Source organism: Triticum aestivum, chromosome 7D (genome assembly GCF_018294505.1).
Source record: "Triticum aestivum cultivar Chinese Spring chromosome 7D, IWGSC CS RefSeq v2.1, whole genome shotgun sequence".
NCBI lineage: Eukaryota > Viridiplantae > Streptophyta > Magnoliopsida > Poales > Poaceae > Triticum > Triticum aestivum.
In genome coordinates this window covers 308280758-308304282 of record NC_057814.1, presented here as the reverse complement: position 1 = coordinate 308304282, position 23525 = coordinate 308280758, and the positions used below count along the sequence as shown (strand labels likewise).

General features: G+C 44.5%; 1 protein-coding gene across 2 annotated transcripts; it reads left to right on the top strand.

The window, feature by feature from the left end:
• Positions 1-599: 599 nt before the first annotated feature.
• LOC123164224 (YTH domain-containing protein ECT1) lies at positions 600-5138 on the top strand. 2 transcript variants are annotated; one of them, XM_044581635.1, is made up of 9 exons: positions 600-870; positions 1685-1758; positions 1840-2014; positions 2546-2622; positions 2709-2991; positions 3117-3184; positions 3342-3830; positions 4045-4257; positions 4333-5138. In XM_044581635.1, exons 1-9 carry the CDS (start codon positions 834-836, stop codon positions 4693-4695), a joined length of 1779 nt encoding a protein of 592 aa, XP_044437570.1. In that variant the 5' UTR covers positions 600-833; the 3' UTR covers positions 4696-5138. The 2 variants fall into 2 exon arrangements, with proteins under 2 accessions (XP_044437570.1, XP_044437571.1); XM_044581636.1 differs by having other exon boundaries at positions 622-870; positions 3345-3830.
• The last annotated feature ends 18387 nt before the right edge of the window (positions 5139-23525 follow it).

Below are 23525 nucleotides of genomic sequence, written 5' to 3'. Positions count from 1 at the left end.
CGACGGCGACACGTCGGTCTGGGGATCGAAAGGAGGCCGGGACGACTGGCGTGCGGGGTCGTGCGGGCAGCGCGGTCGTTTGCCCGGACGTGGGGGCGATTTTGCCACACACCGAACGTGCGGGCTGTGACTGTGCGCGCCCGGACGCGGTCGTGCGGACGGGTTCGTTTCCGTGCCACACAGGGCGTGCGGCAATACACCACACATGTGGCAGTTATCGGCGTCCTTTCTTTATTGGGGGAGTAAGTAGTCTTTTCACATTTTTCGTTTGATACATATACATGAGTGAGGCCTGCGAGGCATGTTTTACTTTCACAAACCGGACCGGGATTGTGCGGGTGGACAGAACAGGGAGAGTATCTGGTGCTATCGAGGCTTAAATGCTACCGTGATACAAGCATGCGGGCCGTCGGATTTTTAGATCGGACGGCATCTGGGAGTTGTTGGACTCGCTGGACATACGAGCAATTTTTGGACTCCTTGAAGGCTTTTTTTTTAATGTTGCAGAGTTATTGAGAGCCGTCCGATCAGAAAATCCGACGGCCCACAAGTTTGTATCACGGTAACACCTAAGACTTGGTAGCATTAGATATTTTCCCGGACAGAACAAGCCGGCACATGTCCGGTTTCTAAAGCCCGCGATGATTAGCGTGGCCGGACCTCTTCCTCTTGGTCTCGCGTACTCACCAGCGTCAAACCTGACGGTGGAAGGAAACCTCTCCTCGCCGACCACCGACGGCCTCCGTGTCTCCTCCAGCCGGAGCACGTAGCTACGCTAGCCCATCTTTTCTCTCCTGCTTCGTCTCCCTCCTCCTTGCCCAATCTGCCGGAACATGGCGTTGAGCGGAGGAGATCCGTCCGGATTCGTCGGTAAGCCCTATCTTTGCTTTGGTAGCTCCAATTCGTCCCCGTGCTTCTCGCCGGGAGTGATTGAGGACGAATTTACACTCCTGTTTGTCTGGAGCCTTCTTCTGCTCCAGACCTCGCGGTGCTACGAGGGTGTTGGTTGTAACCCTAAACTGGAGCGCGTAATTGTGGCTTGTTTACCGAGAATTAGCACGTTTGGGGCACGCACCTACCGCTGCAAGGGAGGAATTCCTCCAATAACAATTTGGTTGTGCTGAATTGTTGTCTGCACGGTGCCCCGTGTAGGGGTCCGGAGATTAGTGCCTTTTTGCCAGCTGCGGATATAGCAAATGAGCGACATGTTATAGGATGTATTAGCTCGACAATCGCCTCTACTCCTTGCTAACAGATTATGTGTGGTAAAGGCTCATAAGTACTTTTTAAGCCTGCCTGAAATTTGAGTTAGGTGGTTCACTGAATTAATTAGTTTTGCTACTGATACACTGAGCATCACAAAGCTACTTTACAGTCACATGGGTGTCTTGAGCAAAGGACATGGGTGTGACCAATGGTAAATAATTTGATAAGAGGTTGCTGGTAATTGCTTCAGAAGTACAAGCACACTTTTTTTGCATGTGTCTTTAGGTTTGCAGCTTTTTTCCTCTCAATTCCTTAAGCAATCTGTCTCATGTGAAATACCTGTGAATCAAAGAGTGCTTTAGCATGTTGGTCGTACAATTCTCTGGCTTATATGATGCAATTTCAGTATGTACCATGGCAAAACTTTCTGGAAATTCCCCTTTTCAGCTTATGTGTGCATGCACCTTCCTTTTTGTAGATTGCACAATTCTGCTGCAATCAGAAATTGTAGTCGATAATAACCCCTCCAAGAGTGTAAATACCAAAGAGCAGGTAATGTGCCTGTACAGTTTATTTTCTCCCCTTCTGTGCAAACATTGAAATATTACCAATAGTTAATTTTTGTTGCATCAGATTATTTCTATTACAGCTGAGAAAACAAGTGCTACTGATGCGCGTGGCTCTACCTCCTTAGAGTCACCAAAAGGTTCACAGGAGAAGGCTAATTTTTTGGGAAAAGGTGGAGAACAGCCTTATGTCTACCAGACCAATGTGTATGCACCACAGCCACAGACAGTCTATTCTGGAGGTTAGATTGCTATTATTTTCTGTGTACTAATAATGCTGATACTTATACATATTCTAAGCATCATTTGCACATTGCAGAGGGCAAAATACATACCCAGAACACTAAGGCCCATGCTTGGAATGGGTGTAAATTCCTACACCTGTATTTATTCTACAGATGTAAATTACCGGTCATAGCTAATTTTCCGCCTGGAAACAAAACCACCAGTCTGGGCGTGTATCCTAAACCGTCCGAATACGATTGAAAACGCTAGTCCAAGCGGGGCCTAAAGGGTCAAGTTTGCAATTGCCCACTATATTTGTTTTTTACTATTCATACAATTGGTTTTTTTGCTTCACTGGTCTTCTTTGTTCACCACTGCTACCTCTGTAACTAAATATAAGACGTCTTATATTTAGTTACAGAGGTAGTAATATGAAGTGCTATTGAAGTGTTATATCTTGATTCTTACGAGGTTAGATGGTAGATTATTTGGTATATCCTTTTCATGGAATGCTTTTTTAATTTGAATATTATTTTGATCTTCTGTAGGATATATCAATCCTTCAGGGCAATGGGAAGAGTATCCCTATTATGTGAGTATGGAAGGACTCCATTCTGCGTCACCTGTAAGTAGCTGGCTGTTGAACTTGTTTTACTTTCTTACTTATGTTCCCAAGTGTTTTTGCTGATGTAATTATACAATGTTAACTAGTCAATCATGCTATCTCCTGGGTATGCGAACAACCCCCAAATGATGTATGGAGCTTATTCTCCTGTTGCAACTGTTGGAGAGGGCCAGTCCTATTCCCCTATGCACTTCCCCTTCTCAAGTCCTTACTATCAGCCACCGGCTTCTCTTAGTATGGGATACTCAAATTCTAGTACTGGAATGTCTCAAGGAGACCCTATGCTTCAGCAAGAGTACTTCCTTCCTGATGGTCTTCTCTATTCACCCACAACAGTGTACCACCAACCATTTGAGTCATACAACAGAGGTAAGTTCTGTACCTTTCAGTCTCCGGTATTATTCCAGGCAAAAGTATATTGACTGGAAGCAATATGTGTTGTTGTGATAGATTGGTCAGAGCCATTTCAAACTAATTGTGAGTTTCTTCCGCAGCGGCAACACAACCAAGCAATGCTCCGGGATTATTTGGGCAAGGGAATGCACCATTGGTTTCTGGAATGGTATGTTGTCATGCAATTTGGACTGTTTGCACAAGCTTCCCTGGACACGTTCAGTTCAGTAAAAATGGGGCAGTTATTATTGGACCTCAACTTTGGTTATTTGTTAAGCTTACTGTGCCCTGAAATGTCCAGTATTGACTATGCATGTTATTTGCAGCAGCATGGATCAATGTATAATTCTGGATCCTACAAGGCACGCCAACAAGCTAGTAAATATGGAGGCATTACTCCTAATTGGGGTTCTGCTGGTCGTAGATTTAATAATTTCGACTACAACTCCAGTCAACAAAGGGTGAGCATGCCATTCAATATCCAGAATGGTGCGCTGGAGTTTCTGAATGAGCAAAACCGTGGCCCACGTGCTGCAAAACCAAAGAAACAAGACAGAGACAATTCTTTAGTAGATGACAAAAGCGAGAAAACCACTCAACTTATTGACAGTGAACTGTACAATTGTCCTGATTTTGCCACGGAGTACAAGGATGCGATTTTTTTTGTAATTAAATCATACACGGAGGACCATGTACATAGGAGCATTAAGTACAATGTTTGGGCCAGCACAGCTAGTGGCAATAGAAAGCTGGATTCAGCTTATCGTGCGGCCAAACAGAAAGAAGACCATTGCCGTGTTTTCTTGTTCTTCTCGGTAAGACCAGCCCCTTTCTTTTTATAGTTTATATGTTTGTGTTGATGTAAAGATGAGGCTGAGAATGATGCATTGGATCTATGTACTCCCTCTGTAAACTAATATAAGACGTTTTAGATAGTGATCTGAAACATCTTATATTAGTTTACAGAGGGAGTACATGGTTTGTGTCTTTAGAGATGTGAAATTTATTCTGATTCATAATTGCTTATAGGTTAATGGCAGTGGTCAGTTCTGTGGTGTTGCTGAGATGATTGGACCTGTTGACTTCGACAGAAGTGTTGATTATTGGCAGCAAGACAAGTGGAGTGGCCAGTTTCCTGTGAAGTGGCACATTATTAAGGATGTCCCAAACACCCTACTCCGGCACATTACTCTTGAGAATAATGACAACAAACCTGTAACAAATAGCAGGGACACCCAGGAGGTAAAAACAATCGAGTTTTTATGGGGAATAGTTGAAAAGGAGAGGATATGTTAACCAAATGAACAACTCATGCAGGTCAAGCTAGAGTATGGTCTCCAGATGCTAAGCATATTCAAGAATCATGAGGCCGAGACAAGCATTGTGGAGGACTTCGACTTCTATGAGCAACGGGAGAAAGCCTTGAAGGAAAATAGACGTCAGCAGCAGCCTGGCAGCGCAGAGTCCCTGAAGCCAACAGACGCTAAGGCTGTAGGGAATTCTGTTACTCATATCGCGGACTCATTTTCTCGGAGTGTCCAGCTGAAAGAAATTGAGAAAAGTGATAACAAACTGACAGCTGATGGTGCCATCTCAGTGAATGATGCACAGACAGCTACCGTCAAGGCCGAAGAAAGCAACGCAAACAAAACTAAAGGTCCTGTGGAGGAGAGCAGTTGATTTATCTCCTGCCATTTACTAGTTTGGAGCAGCTATGATTTGATGCTCGTCAGGAGTTGAGAACGGAAAAAGATGCCGATTCGAGTTCAGGCGTGGGCTGCTGCTGCTTCAGTTGTGAACATCATAGTCCTTATTTCGCCTCCACTTAGGTTATAGTTTCAATATCATAGTTCCAAAATTCTTGTTCGTGGATCCTTGCTTCCGTGTTCTTTCTTGTTTTCTTCTCTTTATTTTTTTACTTGTGTTGTGTCGTGAATGCTGTTAAGTTTTAGTGGCCTTCTCAACTCCTTTTGGTTTACCCTCTATCATAAATGCTGTCGAGTTTTAGTGGTACCTGCATCGTGTTGTGAATGATGTTCCCTTCTACTAGTGTTTTAGCCGTAAGAAGGGACAGATTTATGCATCAATAGCATTCCATAATCTACAGCTCTGTGATAGTTTCATCTCTGTGCCTCTTATCTTTTCTCATTCTCATTACGTTATAATCTTGTTATTCTCTTGTTGTTCAGCTGTGCCCCTTTATTGGTCAGGATGCTTCCTAATATTCGTTGAAAATTTTGTGTTGCTGCTTGAGCCATATGAGATGAGATTTTCATACACGGCCGTACTAAAATATATTTGCCATAGCATGTATTTGAGCTAACATTATTTGTTCTCTAATTGCTTATTTTAGTTGCAGTTTCATACAAAAGAATATAGTGAGCGTGCACATGCGACACACATCTCGATTAATTGCGACCATATATTCACGATCTAGCATCATATGCATAGAGTAAAGACGCCTAATTATCTCAGTATGTCATGATACACTAATAAGTTCTTGTGCAACATCAAGGATTCATGTTGTCTACGGCTTCATTCTCAATATGAGTAGATGCACCAAGAATCCTTTTCTTACCTCGCAACTATCCTTTATGAAAACTATAGGTCATTATCTTGAGAGTTTTCATGAGGTAGAATTCAAAAAAGGTAGCAATATTAAATGCTCACCCTGCAAATTGGTTGGTTCAATTCTTTCTTGTTTCAAGAGTGCATAAAACCAAAAGCCAAATAACCAGAGAGACATGCTATATTGAAACTAATGGAAAGCATGTCCATGAGTGCATAAAACCAAAATCCAAATAACCAGAGAGGCATGCTACATTGGAAACTAGTTGAAATCATGCACTTTTGATTTGCATGCTTTCTTGTCTATGGGACAGCCGCTTTGAAAGCAGCCTACAGACAATTGTTCTTTGCAAAATCAACGACTTGCTCGCTCCTACCCCCTCCTTCCGGAATTAGTTGGCGCTCAAACAAATGTATCTAGCACTGAAATACGTCTAGAAATATCCGTTCGAGCATCATCTAATTCCGGACGGAGATAGTAGTAAACTTGCACGTGCCTTGTCTCAATAGACAAATATGACATCGTATATATCTTGAGATAACTAAATATAGAAATCTCTACTACTTAAAAAGAATGTAAAGTTCCCATTTCACCTTTCTTCCCATCATCCCTTCGTCCAACCTTCCATGTATATGATAATCAATCACCTTAATTTACTTACCTTCTGAACCAATTTCACTTTAATTTCCTTACCAAACTACTAATCAAAATATAAGGTAATTCGCGGTGAGAGAATTTGATGAACATTTATTTACACAATCGCATTATTATTGATAGGTAAACCACAAACTAACATACTAGAATACTTATATCCCGTTGCAACGCACAGGCATTGTTCTAGTTTCATAAAAAAAAGCTATGCCAGCCACATTCGGATTCCGTTCTAATTCTTGCAACCTCATTTGAAATCTCAACAAATTAAAGTACTTTATGCATATTCAGGAGTACCAAAATAATTCAACTCTATGTATCATGAATACAGAATCATAACTGCGAGACCATACCATATTGTATTTACAAAAATATTTCCAAGTGAAAACATGCTTTAATAAAGGGGATTTCTATTTTGTGCCCCTCCTTCCTTAGTTGTGCTCAATTTTGCCCCAACCATCTAACGTTGCTCACTTCCCCCCTCCTCTACTCTCCTCCGCCTTACAAAAGGCCAAACACTGTCGTGCTATCGGGTCAAAGACATTGACCGTTACTTCACCCGGTACTGACACGTGGGACCATTGAAATGCTGACAATTTTTTTGAGGATCTGAAATGCTGACAGGTGGGAGTGGCTAGTGGACGGCTGGGTCATTTGTCTAGAAAGGGGACGAAATCTCTCTCTCTCTCTCTCTCTCTCTCTCTCTTCCATCCCCCCGCAGCCTGAGCAACCCACCTCTACCCCCTCCCCACCCCCAATCCTGTAGCTGCTGTCGGCGATGACGACACCGTTGGAGATGTTTTGTGCCGGCGATGCTGTCTTACTAGAGAAGTGCAAGGAGATCTGCTCCTGGTTTCCAAGCACCAAAACTCTGGTGCAGCATGCGTTGCAATTGTTGATAGATGCGAGGATGGATGAGATCCGACAGATAATTCTAGATCGATTCAAGGGGGTGACTTGTATCGGGGTTTTCGTCTGGGCGATGCGTGAGTCAATGGAGTCACCAGATCCTCGACAATGAGCTCGCTGGTATTCATACCGGTCTCGACGCGGCCCGCCGGATCCATAGGTCAAACAAGAGCTCGCTGGTATTCCAGGGGTGATCTACGTGCAGCCTCCCCCTGACATGTCTCTAGACATAATTATGCCTGATAATGTAGAGGAGTTTCCGAGGACCGTCGAAAGGCCTGCGCCCAAAGAAGAGAAAATGGTGGAGGAAGATGAGGATGAGGACGAGGATTGGTTGTCAAAGCCTGCTCCGGCCGCCGATGAGCAGATGGTGCAGGAGGATGAGTATGCAGAGGAGGATAGGTGGCCGCTCATCGAAAGCCTGTGACGGAAGCCGGTGACATTTTAGGGGTTCTCACGTACAAAGCGAAGCCGGAGGATAGGTGGCTGTTCATAGTTGTGTAATTGCAATTGTCATATAATGGAATCTCTTTTGTTTACCGACGATTGTTGCAATGTTGTGGATCCGATATGTGGATGCTACCTCATGTACTGAAGTTTGTTTTGTTTATCATCGATTGTTCCAGTGTTGTGGATCCGAGATGTGGAAGCTACGTCATGTACTGAAGTTTGTTTTGTTTATCGTTGACTGTTCCAATGCTGTGGATTCGAGATGTGGAAGCTTACCTCATGTACTGAAATTCATAATGTGCAAGCCAAAAATATAGCAAGAACACTCTGAAATTTCTCACACTTTATTCAAAAAAAGTCATCGTGAGCACTAGGAAAAGGAAGAAATAACTTTTTAACCAAACCTGCAAACTTTTTTTGGAATTATTGATCACAATGGTAAAACCCTTGCCAGTGCCAAAAATGGACATGTTATCATGTACGATGCCATGGAGATTCCCATGGGCATGGTTATATGAGATAGACCATTTTTTTAAGTTTGTGGTATTGCCAGTGTATCATTTTCCCACAAGCTAGCGTACATAAAAGGCCCCCATGCAAAATGATTTCAATTTTTGAGGCTTTTCTCATTTTCTACTATTTCTTTCAAATTATTATCAAAATTGCATGGATGACTAATCATATAAAGTGGTTGAGAATTTGACCTTTGTTTGTGGCTACTGCCTACATTCCTAATGTGCAAGCTAGAAATTATTTTCCACAATTTATAGGGCCAAAGTAGAGTAAACTTGTAGTTCAAATTTGAATTACTTGACGTAAATCGCTAGAAATTCAATAAATCCATGATATATAGCAAAAGCACTCTGAATGCATGAAACTTTGGCAGTTGGAACCCATGTGGTCTACTTTAGGTGAAAATTTAAAGGGCACAATTTACAATCTTATTTGTGACACTTGCTTTAGAAAAAAGTCATCTTGGGCACAAGAAAAAAAGGAAAAATAACTTTTAATTTGTGGTATTGGCAATTTATCATTTTTCCCACAAGCTAGTGCACATAAAAGGTCCCCATGCAAAATAATTTCAATTTTTAAAGCTTTTTTATATTTTTAATTTCTTCCAGATTGTTGCCAAAATTGCATGGATTACTAATCATATAAAGTTTTTTGGAATTTGACCTTTCTTTGTGGCTACTACCTACATTCCTAATGTGCAAGCTAGAAATTATTTTCTAGATTTTATAGAACCAAACTAGAGCACACTTGTAGTTCAAATTTGAATTACTTGATGTAAATCGCTAGAAATTCCATAAATCAATGAAATATAGAAAAGTACTATGAAATTCATGAAAATTTGGCAATTGGTATCCCATGTGGTCCACTTTAGGTGAAAACTGAAAGGCACATTTTACAATCTTATTTTCGACACTTGCTTCACAAAAAAGTCATTTTGGACACCCATTTTATGATTTGTACACATATTCAAACAAAATTCATACAAATCATGATTCATTCCAAGTGCATGCAAACAACTCAAAATACACTCCAATTTTGGCATACGAGATTCATACAAATCATAATTTATCCAAATAACACGACAACTTCTATGTGGCCCTATTCTCAAATCCAAATCTAATCTTCTCCCTAAACTTGCGAGCGACACGCGGTAATGATGACCTTGAAGCTAAGGCCATCCCAAAAGGCACATCGGCAGGCGATGTTTCTGCGCGGCAGCGGGTTGGGGACATCGAAGTGCTGGATCCGAGCAGCGCGGTCTTTGATACGTCTCCAACGTATCTACTTTTCCAAACACTTTTGCTCCTTTTTTGGACTGTAATTTGCATGATTTGAATGAAACTAACCCGGACTGATGTTGTTTTCAGCAGAACTACCATGGTGTGTGCAAAAATAAAAATTTCTTGGAATTGGACGAAATTTTACGGAGAATTATTTTGGAATATATAAAAAAACTAGGGCAAAGAGTTACCAGAGGGGGCCACCATAGAGCCACAAGCTAAGGGGCGCCCCCTAGGGTGCGCCACCTTAGCTTGTGGGCCCCACGAGGCTCCGTTTTCCCTACTGATACAACCATATTGCATAATGTTTTCCTACAGTTATTTATGATATTTTTGGTCATTATTTCACTTTATCATGCAATTCTAATGCCTTTTCTCTCATATTGTGCAAGATTTATATGAAGAGGGAGATTGCCGGTAGTTGAGATTCTGGACCTAAAAGAGGCACAACAAAGATAGTTATTATCCAGAGCTCCAAATGACCTAAAACTTTACTGAGATTTTTTATCGAATATATAAAAATACTGGAATGAGGAACTACCGGAGGGGCCCCCTCCTGCTGCCCACAAGACAACAGGGCGCGCCCTGATGTCTTGTGGGGCCGACGGATGCCCTCCAGTGCCCTCCTTATTCTATATGAAGCCATTTGTCCTATAAAAAACAGAAGACGACTTTTGGGACAAAGCGCGGCCATCTCGAGGTGGAACCTAGGTAGGAGCACCTTTCCTCTCCGGTGGAGCGATTTTGCCGGGGATACTCCCCTTTGGGAGGGGGAAATCGAAGCCATCGACATCACAACGTTCCTCTCATCATGGGATGACTCATCTCCATCAACATCTTCACCAACACCATCCCATCTCAAACCCTAGTTCATCTATTCTATTCAATCTTTGCCTCAAAACCTCAGATTGGTACCTGTGGGTTGCTAGTAGTGTTGATTACATCTTGTAGTTGATGCCAACTGGTTTATTTGGTGGAAGATTATATGTTTGGATCCTTAATCATATAGAATACTCCTCTGATCTTGAACATGAATATGATTTATGAGTAGTTCTATTTGTTCTTGAGAACATGGGAGAAGTCCTTGTTATAAGTAATAATGTGAACTTGGTATTCGTACAATATTTTGATGATGTGTATGCTATTCTTCCTCTAGTGGTGTCGTGTGAACGTTGACTACATGGCACTTCATCATGTTTGGGCCTAGGGGAAGGCATTGGGGAGTAATAAGTAGATGATGGGTTGAGAGAGTGACAGAAGCTTAAACCCTAGTTTATGCGTTATTCCATAAAGGGCTGATTTGGATCCATATGTTTCATGCTATGGTTAGATTTATCTTAATTCTTCTATCGTTGTTGCGGACGCTTGCGAGAGTGGGTAATCATAAGTGGGTTTCTTGTTCAAGTAAGAACAACACCCTAGCACCGGTCCACCCACATATTAAATTATCAAAGTAGTGAGCGTGAATCAACTAAACATGATGAACGTGACTAGACGAGAATTTCCATGTGTCCTCGAGAACGCTTTGCTCATTATAAGAAGTACTTTTGGCTTGTCCTTTGCTATAAAAAGGATTGGGCCACATGGTTGCACTTTTGTTACTATTGTTACTTGTTACTTGTTATGAATTGCCTTGCTACATAACTATCTATTATCACTATCTACATCACTTGCAGAGAATACCTTGCTAAAAACTGCTTATCATTTCCTTCTGCTCGTCGTTGGTTCGACACTTTTAATTATAGAAAGGACTACGATTGATTCCCTATACTTGACTCTTCTGGCGCTGTTTCCAGGGAGTGAGGCGCCTTTGGTAAGTGGAATTTGGTAAGAAAACGGTTTTATTACGTGCTGAAATTTATCGTCACTTGTCACGATGGAAAGTAATCCTTTGAGGGGCTTGTTCAGGGTATCTTCACCTCGACCGAAAGTGGTAAGAGCCGCTCCTCAACCTACCGAAGCTACTGAAAATATTTACTATGAAATTCCTTCACGTATTATGGTGAAACTGCTTGCTAATCCATATATGGGAGATGGAACAATACATCCTGATGTGCACTTAATCTATATAGATGAAATTTGTGGATTGTTTAAGCTTGCAAGTTTATCAAAGGATGTATCTAAGAATAAAATATTCCCTTTAGCTTTGAGGGGAAGACATTATCTTGGTATACGCTATTGGATGACACTGGAACATGGAACTGGAACTGACTGAAGCTGGAATTCCACCAGAAACTTTATCCTATGTATTTGGTTCATCATGATCCGAATTTTATATATAATTTTTGACCACATGAAGGATAAAGTATTGCTCAAGCTAGGGGGAGGCTTAAATACCTGATGCACACATGCCCCAATCATGACCTCTCAATAGAAATGATTATACAAAACTCTTATGCTCGGCTTTCTCATGATGATAAACAATGCTTGACACTTCTTCTACTGGTTCCTTCATGAAGAAAACTATTGAATTCAAATGGGATCTTATTGAAAGAATAAAATGCAACTCTAAAGATTGGGAAATTGACAAAGGGAATGAGTCAGGTATAAATCTTGATTATGATTGTGTTAAGTCTTTTATAGAAACATATGTTTTTCATAAGCTTAGTGCAAAATATGGACTTGACTCTGAGATAGTAGCTACTTTCTGTGAATCATTTGCTACTCATTTTGATCTCCCTATGGAGAAGTGGTTTAAATTTCACCCACCTATTGAAGAAAATTGTGAGGAACCTGTTATAGCTAAAACTAAAATGATTGCTTATAATGCTAATCTAGTTGTACCCACTACTTATATTGAAAAACCCCATTTCCCTGTTTGGATTAAGGAACATGCTAAAGCTACAACTGTGATTCATAAGAGTAATGTTAAAGCACCTAAACTGTCATGGTTTTGTCACGGTAGATGTCCTCGTGAAAGGACTAAGTCTGGAGGCCATCGCAACTAGGTGGTCGCTTGAATAGGGTTGATCGGGAACTAAGGACAAAAGTGTACCCAGGTTTGGCCCCTCACGGTGGAGGTAAAGACCAACTTCCTGCTTGATTGATATTGCTAGATATCTCGATTACAAGGATGCGGATTATCTAACCTAGCTCTCGAGATATTGCAACTTAGTCTTTTTGTCCTAGGGGCTTACCTTTATATAACATGTCATGTCCCTACGTTTACAATAGATTCTGGGTCGAAGTGCCAACCCGTATCGTACTCTAATTCCTACTCATCTTTCTTCCAAAGCTAGGGTAAATCTTCTATATGGGCCTTCTCCATAAGCCGGCCGTCTTGATACCTTGCGAGCCGGCCTAAAACCGGGTCATCTCATGGGCCTTCAGCCCTTTCCTTGCCGTGCCGCTATGACCCGGGAATCGGTATGATCCATAGTGCCTTTGGGCCTTTGCCGGGTCATATCCTAAGACGGATCTTTGATAGAGGCAAAGGTGTCCCGTCTTTCGATGAGATGGTGAATATCGTTTTGGAGGAGTAGACTTTCACGATCCGACTATGAACGTGCGAGGACGTCGCGCCATAGCAATCGCTAAACCAGCTCCGAGAGGTTATTGACCACGCCGGAGCACGATCAACCTGACCACGAAGGTCTATTTCCTGCAAGCAGACGAAGAACAAGCAAGAAACTAAGATCGCAATCAGGATATTGCGAATATAAGATGAAAGCTTTATTGATCAAGGTGGGGTTCTGTGACGTCTTGGTCTGGTCGTTGAACACAAACGAAGTATGCGAAGTTGCAGCTATGGCGAACTTTTAATCTAAACAAAACCCAAAGTCTAAACGACGCCCTAAGGGCTGTATATATGGAGGAAGAGGGGGGAATTTCGTGGCCCTTGTGGGAGGGGTCCGAAACCAACCCTATCTCTTGTTTCCCCACACATACGGACTCTAAAAATAGACTATACTTATGTATTTCGAAATTACATGGGCCTGGCCCAATAATAAGGTGACGCGGCACCTATAATAGCCTCTGGACGAAATTTGTGAAGTGGCATCTTGTATATTTCGTCCAAGACTTCATGCACTCATTACGGTGGCTTCAAAGTCCTGAAATCATCACTTGAAACTCCGTTCTTGTTTCCCTTGCGCATGCCATCATCTCCATGCTTGTTCTTGCTCCAATGTTCATCCTTCTCCAAGCTAGGCCCTTCATTTGAAAGCAAAAACAAATGTATCCGATTTAGGCAGCATCATATTCTCATGAACATTAGAATCATCACCAAGAAACCAAAGTACCTGGTAATTTAATTGGCGTGCACGAGCTCTAGTAATTGGTCCAGTATGTACAGTAGCAGGGGCTGTGTGTGTAACAATGGTATTGATGTCCTCATGATCCTCCCCTTCTTGAAGTGAAGTCGTCCTCGACGGAAGCTCATCTTCCTCACCCAAATAAGGCTTCAAATCTGCAATGTTAAAAGTGGGACTAACCCCAAAACTTGCAGGCAGGTCAAGTTTATATGCATTATCATTTATTTTCTCTAACACCTTAAAAGGACCATCAACACGTGGCATTAGCTTTGATTTGCGCAAATCAAGAAAGCTATCCTTACGCAAATGTAACCAAACAAGATCTCCAGGTTCAAACACAACATGTATTCTACCCTTATCTCCAACAAGTTTATATTTTGCATCCATACGCTCAATGTTTTCCTTAGTTAACTCATGCATTTTTAAAATCAATTCAGCACGTTGTTTAGCATCGAAATTAACCTTCTCCGAAGATGGAAGAGGCAATAAATCAATAGGTGCACGAGGTAGGAAACCATACACTATTTCAAAAGGGCACATCTTAGTAGTAGAATGCAATGAACGATTATAAGCAAATTCAATATGAGGCAAGCATTCTTCCCACATTTTCTTATTATTCTTCAAAACAGCCCTAACCATAGTAGACAATGTTCTATTGACTACTTCAGTTTGTCCATCAGTTTGGGGTGACAAGTAGTACTAAAAAGCAGTTTAGTCCCCAACTTAGCCCATAAACATCTCCAAAAGTGGCTAAGAAATTTAGTATCACGATCTGAAACAATAGTATTTGGCACACCATGCAAGCGAATAATTTCACGAAAGAACAAATCAGCAACATTAACAGCATCATCGCTTTTATGACATGGTATAAAGTGTGCCATTTTCGAGAATCTATCCACTACAACAAATATGCTATCCCTCCCCTTCTTTGTTCGAGGTAAACCTAAAACAAAGTTCATAGATATATCCTCCCAAGGAACACTAGGTACATGCAAAGGCATATATAAATCATGAGGATTGAGTCGTGACTTAGCTTTTTGACATGTAGTGCAGCGAGCAACAAAACGCTCAACATCCCGTCTCATCTTTGGCCAAAAGAAATGTGTAGCAAGTATATCCTCCGTCTTCTTTACGCCAAAGTGTCCCATTAATCCTCCTCCATGCGCCTCCTACAACAACAAAAGACGAGTGGAGCTAGCTGGAATGCATAGCTTGTTAGCACGAAACACAAATCCATCGTTAACGACGAACTTGTTGCATGTTCTCCCTTCCTTACAATTCTGTAATATATCTTTAAATTTAGCATCATGCACATATTGATCTTTGATGGTCTCCAAACCAAATATTTTAAAGTCAAGTTGTGAAAGCATAGTATAACGACGAGACAATGCATCAGCAATAACATTTTCTTTACCCTTCTTGTATTTAATGACATAAGGGAAAGTCTCAATGAATTCAACCCATTTAGCATGTCTACGGTTCAGTTTTTCTTGTCTTTTAATACGTTTCAAATATTCATGATCAGAATGTATAACAAATTCTTTGGGCCATAAATAATGTTGCCATGTTTCTAAGGTCCGAACAAGAGCATATAATTCTTTATCTTAAGTAGAATAGTTCAGACTAGGCCCACTCAATTTTTCAGAAAAGTATGCAACAGGTTTGCCATCTTGTAATAACACACCTCCTAATCCAATTCCACTAGCATCACATTCATGCTCAAAAGTCTAATTAAAATCTGGAAGTTCAAGTAAAGGAGCATGTGTCAACTTATCTTTCAATACCGTGAAGGCTTCGTCCTGTGCGGTACCCTAAACAAAAGGCACATCCTTCTTTGTAAGCTCATTGAGAGGTGCAGCAATGGTGCTGAAATCTCTCACAAAACGCCTATAGAAACCAGTGAGTCCAAGAAAACTCCTCACTTGTGTGACCGTTTTGGGCTGCGGCCGACACTACAAAAAAAAAGACACATCCATGAGATTTTGGGCCGAACAATTTTTTTTTCTGTCATACATATGACACTTCTATGACGATAATTGTGACAAAACCCGGTATCATCATAGATGTGGTGGGATCCTAATTCTATGACAAAAAATCATGACAGAAAATGGGCTTTTTGTCCTGGGCAGGCCGGAGACGCAGCTGCATGACATTCTTTGGGCTGTCCATGACGGAAAAAACTGTGGTAGAAGCGAGGGGAGGAAAATTTCGGGGAGTTCCCGGTTACGGTGGGAGGTCGGGGGCCGAGCGATGTGCGTTTCTCTCGTACACCTACGCGCGTGTGTGCGAGGCGTTGGCTCTAACTGAACCCGAGCGAGGCGTTGGGCTCTAACTGAACCCAAGCAATTGCACTGCAGGCTACGCGTTACTGAACCTGACCGATCGATCGATGGCTGTTAACTGAACCCGATCGAGCGATTCCTTCGCTACTGCTGCTAACTAAAGTCGATCGATTGGATGAACAGTGAGCGTTGCGGGGGGGGGGGGTTGGATGAACAGTGAGCAGTGGCGTTGCCTTTAGATGAACAGGACCCCGTGGTGTGGAGGGCTGGATAAACAGTAGACGGTGGAGGGGTGCCCATGGAGGGGTCGTTGAACAGGACCCTGTGGTGTGGAGGGCTGGATGAACAGTAGACGGTGGAGGGGTGCCCGTGGAGGGGTGGTTGAACAGGACCCCGTGGTGTGGAGGGCTGGATGAACAGTAGATGGTGGAAGGGTGGTTGAATAGTAGCCGGTGGAGTAGCGCGCGGTGGAGGCTGGATGAACAGGAGCCCGTGGAGGCTGGAGGAGGTCGACGGTGGAGATGAACAGTATCCCGTGGAGTCCCGTTTTGCGGTACGCCACACCCCTCCCGATCAACAGGACCCCCGTTTCGACCGTAGCGTCCAACACAAGTCCGTTTCCTCCGTTTTGCGGTACGCCACACCCCTCCCGATCAACAGGACCCCCGTTTCGACCGTAGGAGGTCCGTTTCGTCCGTTTTGCGGTACGCCAGACCCCTCCCGATGAACAGGATCCCGTTTCGAACGTGGCCGGTCGAACACAAGGCCGTTTCCTCCGTTCTGCGGTACGCCAGGCCTCGTTTCCATCGCCTGTTCCGTCCAAGCCCTCCCGATGAACACGACCACGCATTCCGTTCCGACCCAGCCGGTTGGCTCCCACGCGTTCCGTTGCCTCCTGATGAACACGACGCATTCCGTTGCCTCCCCATGAACACGACGCATTTCGTTGTCTCCCCATGAACACGAAGACGACGCTGTTTCTCCGTTTCGACCCAGCCATGTCAACGAGCCCTCGCCGTACGTATGCGCGAGTAGGCGTTCGAGACCCCGCCCGTATGTACACATACGTGGCCGTATTTTCTTTCTTGCACCCTGGCCGTTGTACGTACGTGTACATGCTACGTGCGCGCCTCTACTACGACACGTGCGGGATTCTACATCCACCAGTATATATGTACGTACACGTTCGCGACCAGAATGACAACGCTACGTACGCGTCGACCAGGTGGGTCCCGACTGTCAGGCACTTCCTTGCGTGCGAAGATGTAGCTGGTGGGTCCCAGCAGTGAGGGGGGCGAATCGTTTTGTTTTTTTTGCCCGGACGCACTTCCTTGCGTGCGAAGGTGTAGCTGGTGGGTCCCAGCAGTCAGGGGGGAAACGTTTTTTCGCGAAATACGGTGGCCTGTCCGGTGGGTCCCCGCTGTCAGGTGGAGGAATAATTATTTTGCGCGTAATAAGGAGGCACTTCCTTGCTGCGGCCGTGGACCCAGCTGTCAGCGTCTCCACGCACAGTACTCTTCCGATGGAAGTCGGTCGTTGACCACATTGACCACGCCGCGCCGACAGCACCACAGCGGTGGACGATGGCGAGGCCTAGGAAGGGGACGACACGGAGGCAGGGAAGACTCGGCAGTTGTTTCCCATGCCGAGGGGAGTACGACTGTACGAGGGTTTACTGGTTCGTCTGCCGTCGCCGGAGAATAACAGCAGGTGTGGGTGAGTAGAGGGATGGCTAGGCCAACGATGGGAGTACGGTGGGGCGGTGAGGCCTGCGCGGCAGCACAGCCGGCCGCGGGGAGGAGGGAGCAGGCAGTCCCGCCGGCGCTTGTTTGAGCGACTGGAGCGGGAAGAGCAGAGATTGAAGAAGCACGGCGGCCGTTGGATGGACATCCAACAGTCAGTGCTTGTGCGTCAACCTTTTTTTAGGAAAGCCTCAAATCTGTGGAAAACAACATACAACCCATCTGCCATTATTTCTAATAATTTACAGCCCATTTGCTAATTCTTAAGGTTTTTTTTGGAGCCCATATTCTTTTTGTTAGCATTACATCCCATATTGTGGCCACGGTTAAAAAATTATATGAAATTTTGCATATTTCGGTGCGGTCCAAACTGTTTTTAATCCTGAAATTTCGACTCACATTCATACTGATTTTAAAAATAAATGTATATCAATATAAAATCCAGCAAATTCTCCACGCATAAAAATTAATGTAATTTAAAATCTTGAAATGAAAAAAAAGATATTTGAAACTAATTGCCGGTTTGATGTGTTTTAAAAATGTATAGCCCATTTCTCATTACTGATGGGCCATTTTCTCGGCCAGCTGAATGAAAGCTCTCCTCGTCTTGAAAGATTTGCAGCCCAACAGGCCTGACAAAGCGACTTACTTGGCAAATCATAAAAAAACTGGGCTGTGGCCGTGGACCCAGCTGTCAGCCTCTCCACGTACAGTACTCTTCCGACGGAAGTCGTTCCTTGACCACGTTGACCACGCCGCGCGGAGAGCACCATGGCGGTGGACGACGGCGAGGCCTAGGAAGGGGACTACGCGCAGCCGGGGAAGACGCGGCAGTGGAAGCCCGCGTGGAGAGGAGTATGAGGGTTCACTGGTTCGGCTGCGGTGTGAGGCTGCCGTCGTCGCAAGGCCTGGCCAGCGATGGGAATAGTTGGGGGCGGTGAGGCCTCGGCGGCAGCACAGCCGGCCACGGGAGGCAGGAGCATGCGGCATGACCGGCGCTGCTTTGGGCGGCTGGAGCAAGAAGACCAGAGGTTGAAGAAGCTCTACGGCCGTTGGATGGATATCGTACGGTCACTGGAGCTAGAATCATTCATATTGACTAAGTTGACAAAGCCCTTCGTCCCCGTCAACTTAGTAGGCCCACAAGTCAGCCTCCCACCAAGGTGGGTCCCAGCTAGCCGGGGGAGTATTCATTTTTTTGTGCGTAATAAGGAGGCACTTCCGGTGGGTCCGAGCTGACAGCGGGGGGAACATTCTTTTCGCGAAATACGGTGGCCCATCCGGTGGGTCCCAGCAGTCAGGGGAAATGATTTTTTTCGCAATCTCAGGCAGACTCGATGGGTCGAAATGATTCAAGAGTACAATCCGAGTATCGAATATACTCCAGGAAAAGCAAATGTCATTGCAGATGCTTTAAGCAGGAAGGCTTATTGCAACAGCTTAATCCTCAAGCCTTTCCAACCGGATCTTTGTGAAGCTTTCCGCAAGTTGAATCTCCAAGTTGTTCCTCAAGGCTTTCTTGCCAACCTCATAGTCTCTCCTACTTTGGAAGATCAAATTCGTGAGGCACAACTCCTTGATGCCATGGTGAAGAAGGTGAAACGTGGTATCGACAAGGGTCTTTCCAAATACAAGTGCTATCGCATTGATGACAGAGACACTTTGTTCTTCGAGGACCGGATTGTGGTTCCTAAAGGTGATCTAAGGAAAGTCATAATGAACGAGGCGCACAATTCTCTCCTTTCCATTCATCCTGGAAGTACGAAGATGTATCATGACCTCAAGCAGTCATATTGGTGGACTCGAATGAAGCGAGAGATTGCTCAATTCGTGAATGAATGTGATGTCTGTCGAAGGGTGAAAGCAGAACACCAACGACCAGCTGGTCTCCTCCAACCTCTTGCTATCCCAGAATGGAAGTTTGATCATATCGAAATGGACTTCGTGACTGGATTTCCCAAGTCCAAGCGCGGAAATGATGCTATCTTCGTTGTCATCGACAAGCTCTCTAAAGTGGCTCATTTCCTTCCTATCAAAGAATCCATCACAGCACCTCAGCTGGCAGAGCTCTACACCTCCAGAATTGTCTCCTTGCACGGCATTCCACAATTGATTTCTTCGGATCGTGGAAGCATCTTCACCTCTAAGTTCTGGGACTCCTTCCAGAAGGCCATGGGCACTAACATTCGCTTCAGCACAGCTTTCCATCCTCAAACTAGTGGCCAAGTCGAGCGAGTCAATCAAATTCTTGAAGATATGCTCAGGGCTTGTGTCATTTCCTTTGGCATGAAATGGGAGGATTGTCTTCCTTATGCTGAATTCTCCTACAACAACAGCTTCCAAGCGAGTTCGGGCAAGGCCCCATTCGAGATTCTCTATGGCAAAAAGTGCCGTACTCCTCTCAATTGGTCAGAGACTGGTGAACGCCAACTTCTTGGCAATGACTTAATCACTGAAGCTGAAGAAATGTGTAAAGTCATCCGTGATAACCTCAAAGCTGCGCAATCGCGTCAGAAGAGCTACTATGATAGTAAGCATCGTGATTTGGCTTTCGAGATCGGAGACCATGTCTACCTCCGCGTCTCTCCAATGAAAGGCACTCGTCGCTTCGGTATCAAAGGGAAGCTTGCCCCCAGATACGTGGGTCCTTTCAAGATCATTGGCAAAAGAGGCGACCTCGCCTATCAACTTGAGCTTCCTTCCAACTTCGCGAACGTGCACGATGTGTTCCACGTGTCACAGCTCCGCAAGTGCTTCAAGACGCCTGAGCGCACTATCAACTTCGAAGAGATTGACCTCCAAGAAGATTTGTCTTATCATGAGCACCCAGTTGCTATTCTTGAAGAAACGGAGCGCAAGACTCGCAACAAGTCAATCAAATTCCTGAAAGTGAAGTGGTCGCACCATTCCGACCGGGAAGCCACCTGGGAACGCGAGGACCATCTCCGTTTCGAATATCCGGAGTTCTTTCAGTCCTAGATCTCGGGACGAGATCCTCTCGTAGTGGTGGAGTGTTGTAACACCCCGCATGTAACTTGCCATATTTGTAACTCCGACTCTGGCCATTTCGGCTATGTGTTATGTTATTCCCTCCGTTGTCGGGTTTTCTCTTTCGTTTTGTATTTTGTCATGTCATGCATTTTCATATCATGTCATCATGTGCATTGCATTTGCATACGTGTTCGTCTCATGCATCCGAGCATTTTCCCCGTTGTCCGTTTTGCAATCCGGCGCTCCTATCTCCTCTGGTGCACCCCTCTTGTTTTTTTCGTGTGCGTGTGTCAAACTTTCTCGGAATGGACCGAGGCATGTCAAGTGGCCTTAATATACCACCCGGAGACTACCGGTCAAGTTTCGTTCCATTCGGAGGTCGTTTGGTACTCCAACGGTTAACCGGGCATCCGCAAAGTCCATTTGAGTGTCCAGCAAAACCCCCCTCTAAAACCAGCCCAAAACCCACCAAACACTCTTCTATGCTCTAGGTCGTTCGATCACTATCGTGTGGGCGAAAACCGCACCTCATTTGGAGTCTCCTAGCTCCCTCTACCTATAAAACTCCATCTCCCCCGAAAAAGGAATCGCAGTCTAACCCTAGCGTCCTCCACCACGCGCCGCCGGACAACGTCCGCCCGCGCCGGCGGACGAATCGCAGCGCGCCACGTGGCCCGCCTCCGGCCTCCCACCTCCGCGGCCCGCAGGCCCGCCGCAGGCCCGCAGGCCCGACGCCTCGCCGCGCCCCTCCGCGCCCGCTGCTCCTCCCGTGCGCCGCCGCCGCACTCGCCGGCGCCGCTGTGGCCTCTCCGCCACCGGCCGGCGCGACCCCGCCGCCTCGCCGCCGCGGCCGCCCCTCCTTCCTCCGGCCTCCCTCCGCCGGCGCCTCCCCGCGCCTCTTCTTCCCCCGCGCCGCCGTCCTCTTCCTTCGGTCGCCGGCCCGAGCTCGAGGAGCTCGCGAGATCTCGATCTGTACGTGAGCCCGTTGACTTTTTCTCGCCCCTAATTTTCTCTAAGTGTTGAAATTATTCCAGCATGTGCCTCTGTTCGTATAGCTATAACTCCGTGCATGTAGCTCCGATTCGCGCGTGTAATATGTCAAATTGTTCGTCTCGTGATGCTCTTCATTTTGTTCAATTGCACCATGTTCATTAGAGGTCATCTTGATGCCCAAATCTCTGTTGGAAGAGGGCTAGTTGCTGTTATTCTCTGGTTCTTATCAGAACTTGGAGATTTGTCATTTTTGTATCATTAAATCTGTGCATCTTTTGAGCATGAGCTCTACATGTGTTTTGAAGTATGCCATGCCATATTTCCAGTGGTGTAGTCCATGTATTTTTGTGATCTCTGTGGTGACTAGCACAAGCATGCAAAGTAGGCCCCGTAATATTTCTGATTTCAGGGACTTGGTGATTTCTCCAAGTCCTTGTCTGCTGTAATTTTGTTGCCATGTAAACTTGATGCTACAGAGAGATCCATGCATATTTTGGAGATGTTCAGTAAGGATGTTTTGTAGCTATAGTTGTAATTGATCCATTCCTGCAATTGTTTGCAATTATGGAGTGCCATAGCATGACCCAATCTTGCTCTACTTTTGCTATAAAATATTTCTGGCAGATTCTTAACATGATTTGCAATCTTGCCAAGCTTATTGTAGTTGATCCATACATGCTATGCAATTGTTCTTGCCATGGATAGCTTCATACACATGCCATATTGCTGTAGGTGTGCTTAGTTTGTCATGCATTGCTCTGTAGTGAGTGCATAAAGCTCACAAAGAGGCCTACATATTAATATTTCTGCCATGCTCTGTTTTCTGCTAAGTCTGAAACCTGATAACGAAACTTGCTATGTTTACATGCTTGCCATCATATCTTCTGGTCCTTTTTGGCTTATGGTCAGTAAGGGACTTTTGTCATGTGCATTTAGTAGAACACTTCATGCCTTGTTTTGCTATGTTAAGTTCCTGTCGCATGTTGATTTCGTGCTCTGAACATTGCTACCTGATGCTGTTTACTGCCATGTCCAGTTTTTCACCAAGTCTGTGAACCTGTAATCTTTTGCACTTTTTCCATGCTTGTTTGAGCTTGATATGTTGTGAACTAGCCGTAGCTCAGTGTTCATCTTTTGTCAAGCATCTCCTGTAGATTACTGCATGTGCTTTGTTGCTATGTTGGGGTGCTGTAGCATTGTTACTTGTTGCATTTTAAGTGCTATCTTGCTGTTTATCGCAGATTCGTGTCATTCTTGTTTTGCTTGCCATTTGCAAACCGTGCATCCGATTTCGGTGATCTTTATATCGATTTCGACCGAAATCATCTCATCTTTCCAGTGGCATGCTTGGTTTGCCAAGTTACTGCCATGTTCATCATTTTCCTTCCGGAGCACGCATATGCATCGCATATCATATCTTGCATATCATACATGTTTTGCATCATGTTGCTTGCGCATTTCTCGTTGTTGATTGTGGTTCCGTTTGTTTGTGTTCTTGTCTTGGGTAGAGCCGGGAGACGAGTTCGTGAACGAGGAACCTGTCGAGTACGCTTACGAGGATCAAGCTTTCGACAACTCTGAGAACCTTGCAGGCAAGATGACCACCCCTCGAAATCACTTCTATCTTTGCTATGCTAGTTGTTCGCTCTATTGCCATGCTCCGCTACCTATCACTTGCTATATCATGTCTCCCATTTTAGCCATGTCAGCCCTAACCATCCTTTCCTAGCAAACCGTTGTTTGGCTAAGTTACCGCTTTTGCTCAGCCCCTCTTATAGCGTTGCTAGTTGCAGGTGAAGTTGAAGTTTGTTCCATGTCGGAACATGGATATGTTGGGATATCACAATATCTCTTATTTAATTAATGCATCTATATAT

Excerpts from the sequence above, each read along its gene's own strand:
- LOC123164224 (XM_044581635.1), top strand. The coding sequence starts at position 834 with ATGGCGTTGAGCGGAGGAGATCCGTCCGGATTCGTCG. Across the intron at positions 2,992-3,116 it reads ATTTGAGTCATACAACAGAG|CGGCAACACAACCAAGCAAT; the intron begins GTAAGTTCTGTA and ends TTTCTTCCGCAG. Across the intron at positions 4,258-4,332 it reads ATAGCAGGGACACCCAGGAG|GTCAAGCTAGAGTATGGTCT; the intron begins GTAAAAACAATC and ends CAACTCATGCAG.